A 10412-nucleotide genomic window follows, 5' to 3' on the forward strand; every position below is an offset into this window, starting at 1 on the left:
GATCTGAAACAACAAACACAATGTACAATTCCGTCTCATGGCAACTTGTATTGTTGACACGACTTCACCGCGATTGTACGGCAAGCTCAGCGGGCGAGAATGAGAGAGAATCGCATGCAGTGAATTACGGAAACGCGCATTAAAGTATCGTCTAAAAACAAGTGACGTGTACAGGCTGTAGACATCTGATTTCAGCGAATGGTATAAGAGGTAATTTTGATGTCTCATTAATTATATTAAGTGGTTACATCAAGCATCCATTGCGGAGAAATAAGTATTGTCCAGTGTTTGAAAACGGGTGTGTGTGGTTCAGTTGCAATATTATAATCGCATATCGGTCCCACACGCCTGAATTACTGTTGGTTTGATTCTATGGTTGACCTTATCCTTATTGTTCAATTGCAGATCTTCACAAAATGGCAGAAACTATGGTGAGACCGAGGCCGCTCGGCGATCTACGACTTCATCTTCAAGTAGATACCAATTCTGGAGCCAACAATGTTCAGGATATAGTGAAAAATCGGCGGCAACGGCTGATGAAACTCCCAGTCTCGAGAGGACGATTTGACGTGGCCAGCTTTCAAGATCACAAAAATTCTGGATTTGTGAAATATAACGATGACACCCTTGCTCCAAACCGAGACAATTATCCAATCATTGATCCCACGAGTGGGTTCGTGTCGGTTGCGGCTGATGTGGACAGAAATACAGGGGTCTCGCATATCCCGAACATGCAGCAATCGGACAATCCCCCGAACACGGTCACCCCGCTCTCGCCACGACCGACAACAACTCTTGCTTACAGGGACAAAGTGAAGGAGTCGAACTCCCAGAATCCTTTGAGAGCCTCGGCCCCCGCTGCCTTACAGTCTGCCGACCCTCAGCTGCAGAAGACAAGACTTTTAAATGATCCTGGTACATGGAATAGCAAGAAGATCAGTGATGCCATGATAAGAGCAAAACTAGGAGGTAATAATTTGTTCTTCAGTGTAAAAGCTAAATTCCAGATTTGAATAATGAAAATATCTTACAAACATGTGTCCAGTACCATTTCAATATTCTACTTTAAAATAACTATTGTGTTATATAAAGTATGAGTAAAAGCTCAATTGCATGTTTATTGTGATATACTGAGACGTATTGATAAAACAAAGTAATAAGCAGATCATAATCGAAGACCATTTTTCCAAACAATTATTGTTATTATTATTAGTAGTAGTAGTAGGGTTGTTGTCGTTGTTAATATTATTATTTTTATTGTTGTTATTATAAGTAGTAGTATCATTTTTATTAGTAGAATTATTATTACTATCATAATTTTTATCTTATTATTCATTATTTTTTCTTTGCAATTATCATGGAATTATTGGAGGGTATTATTGAAATATATTTAGAAACCAACTCAGCTCGCCAAATTTAAGAAAAAATGTTGTTGAGCCATTAACCTTTTGAATGATGAAAATACCCTACAAAGTATTTTCATCATTCAGTTCAGTACCATTACAAAGGGCATGCGATATTCTACTTTTTAGAAACTGTTTTGTTATACATAGTATGAGTAATGAAGTGTAAGTATTTTAAAACTTGTCATGGTTCATGCTAGAGTAAAATCTGGAAATACGCTGAACTCCCTGACAAAGTGAGAGTTACATGTGACTTGTGAGAGTAAATAATGTCTTAAATATGTTTCCTGTTTTTTTTTTCTTCTCCAGGTTGGACAAGTGATGCAGATCCAAGAAAAATAGAGAAAGAACAGGACCTTATATGGCAGCAGATTCATTCAAAATCCATTAAAAACCAGGCAAATGTAAGTATTCAATGTTGGTATATAGTGGTTCATTCATTTGGCTCTTGAACAAAAAATTGAGGATCACAAATCTTAGCATGAAGTCTTAGGGGGAAGTAAATTCCGGCAATTTTTTTTTTACTGGCACTATGTACACCTCTCACCTGCACACCTGGACATCCCCATGTAGCCACACACATGCACTCGCACACATCTGCAAGAATCTTCAGCAGTGAAGGAGGCAGATTATTTTGAAGAAGAAGAAGAAGATTGTCTTGTGTGACCCAAGAGAGCATTTACATTGTAGCTAACCCACATTATTTTGCACAAAATTATGCTCACTTGGCATTTATCTACAGGTGTCAAATAGATTTAAATCATTATTTATACAGTATGTTTAATTCTTGTTGTGTGTATTATGTTTAGCAGGACTTCTTTAAAGAACAATGCTGTGATACAAATGGCTTTATTTACAGCAATCGGCCATCTCGTTAATAACTGATTTGTATATATCTACATTCAAAGTACTTTGTACATGTATGTTACATGTAAATGTTTCACAAGGAAGATCAAACAAAATAATCTCATGGTGTTGACATGAGAGTAGTAGAAATGGACTTCAGTATCTTGAGTGATTTTGGACTCCAACTGTGTATGCAATTTGGGTTTTTACAAAGTGTTTTGATCATATATGATTATTTATGTCTAGGGACCAACCTTTAACGTCACTTCATCCTTGGATTCTTTTGGGTCAGACAAACACTTTGAAATAGCATAGTCTGACATCCACGCATGCACTGGTTTATAGACCTTTATTAATGTACCAAGTGATCTGACCGGGAGACCTACAGGATAGCCTACACTCTCGTATAGATGATGATGAAGACGTGACTTGGTAACTCTAACCTGGGTCGAGTTAATTTATAGGCAAAGACAGAGAGCTGACCATACCACAGACATTGAGTGGGAAGTGTGACGTCATCAAAAATCTATTTTTAGAATTTCTCAATTTTTTTCTTCATATTCCAAAAGAACACCAAAAATAATGTCCAAATGTCGAAAACCAAGTATTGGCTGAGATATGACCATCTGAATGAATATATGCCCTATGGGAACTCAGTGTTATATGCTCTGGCTCCTAACCATTAGGAGCCAGAGCATATAACACTGAGTTCCTATGGGGAGTATATTTATTCAGATGGTCATATCTCAGCCAATACTTAACATATTCAATTGGTTTTCGACATTTGGACATTATTTTTAATGTTCTTTTGGAAAATGAAGGAAAAAATTGAGAAATTCTAAAAATAGATTTTTATGACGTCGCAGCTTTGGTACTCTATTACTGCTAGACCAACTTGTATCTTCATTGTCAATTGTGAATTGACACAGTTACTATCCTATGGTTTCCATGAGTAGGCAGAAGGCCTAGCAACATTGGAAACTTAGATTTTTCATTTTCTCGTATCTATCTAGGTAATTGACAAAGCCGAAGACTGGAAAGATGAAGCAGCCCTAAGATATGTCTACTTGCCTTCTACACAGAGGTATGTACATGTGTGCAACTCACAAACAAACCTTAAACTTTAGTTGATAATTGTATGCCAAATGTCATTGTTTCATACATTCAATATTAGTTCTGTATTCAATTTTTGTACAAGCATTCTGGTGAAAAAGAAGATTTTGACTAATTACTTTGTGACACTGGTAATGAAAATGAAGAACAAATTAGAGCATTCACTTGATTACGATCCTATACATAGGCCAGTTAATCTCATAGTAGAAATTGTAGTGAGCTACTAGCATATCCTGTTTATATTTTGTATGTACATGCATGAATGTCTAAGGTATTATTTTTATTTCATGAAAATGGCAAGTTGTTGAAGGGTAGCAAACTTACAGCATGCAAAAATGGCGGCCTAGCTAATCAAATACTAAAATGTATTGTAAGCAGTCTTGTTAATTTTTGCAAAAAAAAACATAAACCCATGAACTGTCCCTGTCTGTCATCCTAAAATATATCTTTCTCACTTTCTCGATGTAGATCATACGAAGGTGTGAACTGGGATGCCAAGTTAGCCCCTAAGGTCTTACCCCCAGCTACAACCCTGGAGAGACAACCTGACCCTGTCTCGCATCGCTTCAGCGTCAACAAACGATACGAGTCAGGTGCACAACCATGGCAGGTACAGATGAACACACCCCTAAAGAACCTACTTGGACATCTCATTGAAAATTTAGATATTCATAGTTTTTACAATTCAATCTTTCATTTGCTACAATATGTATGTGTATTTGTTATAGTTTTTTATTTTTTTAATATTGGCCCAGATGAAGGAGTATTGAACTCACTGGTTTTCTAAACAATGGCTTAAATTTCCACATTGGACTTAACAAATTATAACAACTTAAATTAAAAGCATATTATTGCATTATTATTAGCCCATAGGGCATGGGGTTATGGTCATACAATGCTTCTAGAGTTTAAACCATTGATTAACCTGATTCAATTAGTTCTTTAGGAATTAAGTTCCTTTTGTTTGTAATCAGGATAGATTCAAATCTGCATGGAAAAAATACACTCATGGAAATCTGAATGTGCCTATATAGTCAGTCAACTATCCTTGTCGCAAATTCCACATATTAAGTGCAAAACAAGACTATTGTGACTTAAATTCATATCCATAGTCCGTCGTTTATTCCCTCACACTGTATATCACATCGTACAAATGCGATCTGACCTTAATTGTAAGATCACAAGTCTCACATTTGCATATAGGTCCTATCTCATATATATATATATATATATATATATATATATATATATATATATATATATATATATATATATATTCATTATCATGTGATCATGACATCTATCCCCTATATTGCATTGTGGTTCGTTGATATTAAATAGAAAATGCTCATAATACAGTGCGTCCCAAAAAAAACTATACACTCATCCTCAATTCAGTAAGCTCCAAAGGATTTACCTCTCACAAATTGGAAGGCCAATTCCTGCGCAACCTAATTTTCATACCCTTTACAAAAGTGAGCAGTGCTCACCCAAGCATGAATTATTTTCTGACTTTTGGTGTCATATGAAAGTTGAGTTCATGAGCTTTCTATACATATAAAACTTTTCCCCCAAGAATATTATATTTTTTATTCGGCAGCCATTTCAAAAGTGTATAGTTTTTTTGGGGACGCACTGTACCGTGCATTTGACTAGACCTTCCTCTGATTTTTATTTGTGATGTTTTATTCTCCAACTAGAATCTTGGAAGATCATTTGACATGTTCCAGATCAGAGATGGATTTCACATCAAGGGACCCATCGAGTTGTAAGTATAGATAATACTTTAATAATATAAATGAGGTGCCTATATAGGAACACCAGGCTTAGAATTTTGGAAGGTGTTTTGAATTTGGTCTCAGTAACGATGGAGACCCTAATTTCCTTTTGCTTTCATCCATCATGAATGAAAGAAATATGAATGGTCTGCATTATTCCAGGGGAAGAGAAAAGTTATTTCATTATACCCTTCGATTCTCATCACAATTCACTCTGATATCTTTCTTTCCACATTGAAGTACATAAACTAGTAATAATTGACGAAGGAATGATTATGAATATATTTGTTATCTTTAATTATGACATGCCGAATAGATGTAATAACATCAAAGAATGATACAGAAAACTTTCATCGGTTGGGGTAAATCATAACATGTAGCTTAAAATTCTGCCAACATTAAAATTCAGCAGGCAAGCTTTTGTCCAACTCCTGTGGACTTTCTCAAGCCGAGTGTTGATTTATTCACACCATTTCTTGCTGTCTGCTGCTTCAAGATCACTGAGGCGAAGATAGGGGACAATGAATAGCCAGAGTTCCTAAAAACTATATACTTCCACAAGCGATAGCTACATGCATGATGCAGTCAAACCTGCTTTAGTGACCACCTATCTACAAAGACCACCTGTCTTCAAGGACCACATTTTTTGTTCCCCTTGAAAATGGTTTCTCCTTGAAACATGTACTAAAGGAACCTGTCTATAAATGCATTGGAATGCATTAACCCCTTCTTTACGTTTATTAAACTCACTGGATTCATTCAAAAAACACTGCAAACTCCTTTCTCTCACATAGTTTAAGATAGTACTTACATGAATATTTGACCCCCCCCCCCCCCCATTTATTTCAATATTTTATCTTGTTTAATTTTTGTGTTCATTATAACTTATGTATCTTTATATGTTTTGTAAAAATGTTTTTTATTATGTTGATACAGGGCCCCTTGGTCGAACAGTTTTTATAACTGAAAGGGCTACCCTGTCAAAATAAAACAACAAATAAATAAATAAATAAATATAAAGACCACGTGTCTACATGTACAAAGACCACTTTTTGTGCTTCCCTTGGGCGGTCGCCTTAGACAGGTTTGACTGTATATTGAAACTATTTTATTCTATTTTCCTCCCTTTTCCTAACAACAGCTGCAGCCCCCACCGCAAGAACTACCAGATTCCCAACTACACCGGTTTTGTTGGAGGTATGGGTGAGAGAGACCACCCTCAGCAGTACTTCTTCCCTTCTGCTGTCCAGAGGACCAGTCTACCGTGGTACACAGACACTGCAAAGTGAGTTCCAGATTTAATAATAAAAATTATATTCCATGTTTATATGTCGCTTAATACATCAACATTGTCTCTAAGCTCTTTACAGATAAATAATTATCCCTGTTAATTATCCATATCACATGGGATTAAGGCTTGCCCGCATACAATGTATGCACATTCTCCACTCCCTAGGGAGCATTCCAGCCAGGTACCACTTTACAGGTGCTCACAATGCTGAGCAAACTACATTAATGTTCACATCCTAGGATACCTATTCAACACCTGGGTGGAGAGTGGCAAAAGTAAATTAAGTCTTGCCATTAAAGGACGTTAGAGTTGGGCTGTGATTTGAACCCCTACCTTGTGACCTACAGTCCAATGACTTATCCACTAGATTGCAACACCTCCAAGGCCCTCAGATATGACTCCTTAAACAGCCTTATAACCCAGCTAAGAAATAAACAAACCCTTCTATTATTATAGTAGACTTGAAGTGATAATTTCCTTGATAGCAAACTGACAATAATAGGACAGATTATATTGTTAAGGTAAAGACCAGTATTGGAAACGCCCCAATTTCAAAAAATGAAATGGAAGCTCTCATTACCAATCATGTGAAAGAATATGTTTTGACTAATACATGATAATAAAAAATTTGCCAGGAAACCGCCTACTAATTCATATATTTGGTAAATTTGTTTCTCTCATGGTCTGTGAGAGATATAGGGTAGTCCCATATACATCTTTCTGTGTATAGTGCTTGTAACTTTACGAAGAATGGGCCAAATTTCTTATCATTTTGATGATTCCAGAACCTTGCAGATGCTAGATGCTAGATGATCAACCTTTTCTGATCGATTCCACAATGTTTCTTTCACAATGCAATCGCATGACCATAACTGGTCTTTACCTTTAAGCCCTGCAGTGCCCCAAAATTAAACTATCAAGCTTTGCCTCAAGTTTGTTTGATTCAATATTGCAACATGATTTCCTAATTATAATGCCTCTTCTTTTCTTTATTGGGCATCATAAAACAAATATTGGTCCACGAGTCCTGCTTTATAAGTGATGAACCTGTTTAAAGTTTGAAGAAGAGATACACATTTTTTATACAAATATTTACTACAACAACAATACATATATGTTTGGTACAAACAATGTTAGTTTCATAAAATTCATGATTTTGATTACTGATGCAAAAGCATAATTGATTACCATTCTGCCTACATACAAAATAAGGAAAAATATACATATGCACAGAAACTTTCCAAGAATGATCTACCACTTAGAATTGGGCAGTCTCCAAATTACATTCAGAAAGACCTTAAAACACATCTTTTTCACAGTTTGTAGTTGTAAGAACGTTTTTGTTCTTTGATTGTATTTTATTTTGATAAAATAAAAAGATATCTGAGCTATTTCTGTAGACAAACTAACCCTTTTTCCTTCTTTTCTTCACTCAACAATTCAGTCGACCTAACATTCCTGGCTATACTGGTTGCACCCATTGGAAGTCGGAGAAACCAGCTAATGTGAATGTACCCGTCCCACCACCACAGACTACAGCCAGAGTACACAGGTAAGCTCAATGAATAGTTAATATACAAATAATTCATGTTTGCGAGTGATTAGTGAATATACACTGTACGCAGGTTACATTTAAAGAGTTTTGAGAGGGCCTTCGGTCCTGAAAAGCGCTATATAAGAACTAGCTATTATTGTTATATGAGACTTGTCAAGTTCATTATCGGGCTCATGCATGGTCAGGACTAGCGCAAAGCTTTGTTGTCACCAGTTATTCTTACTTTTCACCAGTTATTCTTACTTTTCACCCATACCTTTTTAAAGACGAATCCAAACAATTACCATATGAATCTTTTTTATTCATAATTAAAGAATAACGCCCCCCCCCCCCCCAAAAAAAAAACAAAACAAAACAAAACAAAACACAACAACAGGAAAATAAGGATTTGATTTGAAATTTTAAAATGCACCCCTCCCCCCTCCTCCCCCCCCCCCCCCAACAAAAAAGATATTTAATATATGAAAAAATAGATTATCATGAGTTCAATTCTACATTGGAATTCAGAGACTTTGATGTTTATATGAGTTGAATCCCTCTTTAGTTTTGATGGCACAGTTTTGTATGTTTTTTTTGCTACAGAAATAGACATGTGGTGCCAGCTGTAAATTTGTCATTTCCTCTCTGTTCAACTCTTTATTTACCTTTAATTGTTGGAATCCATACCATGCCAAACTATTTTCAGTTTTATGTTTTTCATACAAACTGTACATGTGGCAAAGGCTTTGTAAAGCAGTCCATCTCTTGCAAAATCTGGGCCCCGTCTTATAAAGAGTTGCGATTGATCTCTTCTTATTTGCGATTGATATCAATCACAACTATGTACATAAGAGAGAGGAGACTGCAAACTTGCTATCGATATTAGGACTTGCAATTGATGTGGATCAGTTGCAACTCTTTATAAAATGGGCCCATGATGTACAAAAGAGTGTATCAATATTTTTATTTTTATTATTTTTTGTTTGTTTTCCAGGATTGATAGATACGACCCCAACCAGTCACCGTTCAAGAGGACGTCAAGGATGTCCAAGATGGTCACTTTGGTTCCGCCGTGCAACCCGTTCAACAAAGTGGACAACAATGAGAGGACACTAGAACAGTATAGATAAAGGTGTTAACACCAAGACAATTGATTGTGTAAAGTTATCAACACCATGAAAATAGTTTGTGTTAAGGTGTTAACACCAAAACAATTGTTGTGTAAAGGTGTTAACATCAAAACAGTTTTTTGTGTTAAGGTGTTAACACCAAAGCAATTGTTTTTGTAAAGTTATCAACACCATAAAAATAGTTGGTGTAAAGGTGTTAACACCCAAAAAATTGTTTGGGTAAAGGTGTTAACACCAAAATAATTGTTTGCCTAAAGGTGTCAACAGTGAACACCAAAACAATTGATTGTGTAAAGTTATCAACACCCTAAATATAGTTTGTATTAACGTTTTAACACCAAGAAAATTGTTTGTGTAAAGGTACACCAAAACAATTGTGGGAATTTTTTGATAAACTCTTGGGTTCGTATTCTGCTAATTCAGTAAAACCTGACACTAAGTCTAAAATCAAAAAGGAAAACTTAGACCTCAAATTAGCTTCCTTTGTTAAACCTTATTTTGGAAGAAAAAAGAAGCTTAAACACAGCGTCTGGTGTAAATGTTAGTAGAATATGAGCCTGTGCATTTTAACTGTCATGCAGTGATCAAAAGTATACAGTTAACAAATAAATTATTCATACCCCTTGTATTAAAATTTGATGATTTTTGTGTTTTTCGTAACTCAAGAATGATAGGTGGACCAGTTGGATTAGGGCTTTTGTTGAATACCGGTACTTGTAGATGTAAGCTTTCATATGCCACATTTTGAAGAAATGTAGATAGGGACAAATGAATTTTTTACATACACATGTACATGTAAAAGATAGAAGACTGGGTAAAGGAATGAATAATTTAGTTAACTGTATATGTTTATAAATTTCTGTAATATATTCTTCCAATGATATACTGTGCTATATAACATACTTGTTACGTGCCTCTCTATTTCTGCCTTGAATTACATGTACTAGAATGTACAATGAATAATTTCTTTATAGCAATACTTTTTTGCACCCATGTATTATGTAAATGCACTTGATCTATGCAATTCAAGCTAGTATGCCTTACAGTATTTGAACTGTGTTTTAGCTGCATTTAGCTGCATTTAGAAGTTGTCCTATTACGTAATTGTCTTCAAATTGTGCAATCGTGTGAAATCATGCAGTAGCATATATACCGGTATGTATACTTCATGAATGACCATATGAATGAATGAAAAGTTGAATTTTTCTATAAATTGTTTGTATTTTATATGTGATCATTTGCTAGAACTAATGTTATATGTCTATTCTCAACATTTACTGGACATTTGTGTGTGTGTGTGTGTGCAAAAAAAGCTGC

The 10412-nt window shown here is 35.4% G+C and overlaps 1 protein-coding gene across 1 annotated transcript; it reads left to right on the plus strand.

The window, feature by feature from the left end:
- Nucleotides 1-9110, plus strand: LOC105446763 (spermatogenesis-associated protein 48-like). The gene is made up of 9 exons (XM_011683983.2): nt 1-210; nt 406-969; nt 1713-1807; nt 3263-3333; nt 3831-3972; nt 5063-5130; nt 6282-6425; nt 7876-7983; nt 8960-9110. Exons 2-9 carry the CDS (start codon nt 417-419, stop codon nt 9093-9095), a joined length of 1317 nt encoding a protein of 438 aa, XP_011682285.2. The 5' UTR covers nt 1-210; nt 406-416; the 3' UTR covers nt 9096-9110.
- The last annotated feature ends 1302 nt before the right edge of the window (nt 9111-10412 follow it).

Source organism: Strongylocentrotus purpuratus, unplaced genomic scaffold, assembly GCF_000002235.5.
Source record: "Strongylocentrotus purpuratus isolate Spur 01 unplaced genomic scaffold, Spur_5.0 spur5_scaffold_19, whole genome shotgun sequence".
NCBI lineage: Eukaryota > Metazoa > Echinodermata > Echinoidea > Camarodonta > Strongylocentrotidae > Strongylocentrotus > Strongylocentrotus purpuratus.

Coding starts and splice junctions, on each gene's coding strand:
- LOC105446763 (XM_011683983.2), top strand. CDS start 417: ATGGCAGAAACTATGGTGAGACCGAGGCCGCTCGGCGATCTACGACTT. Junction 970..1,712: donor GATAAGAGCAAAACTAGGAG/GTAATAATTTGT, acceptor TTTCTTCTCCAG/GTTGGACAAGTGATGCAGAT. Junction 6,426..7,875: donor TGGTACACAGACACTGCAAA/GTGAGTTCCAGA, acceptor TCAACAATTCAG/TCGACCTAACATTCCTGGCT.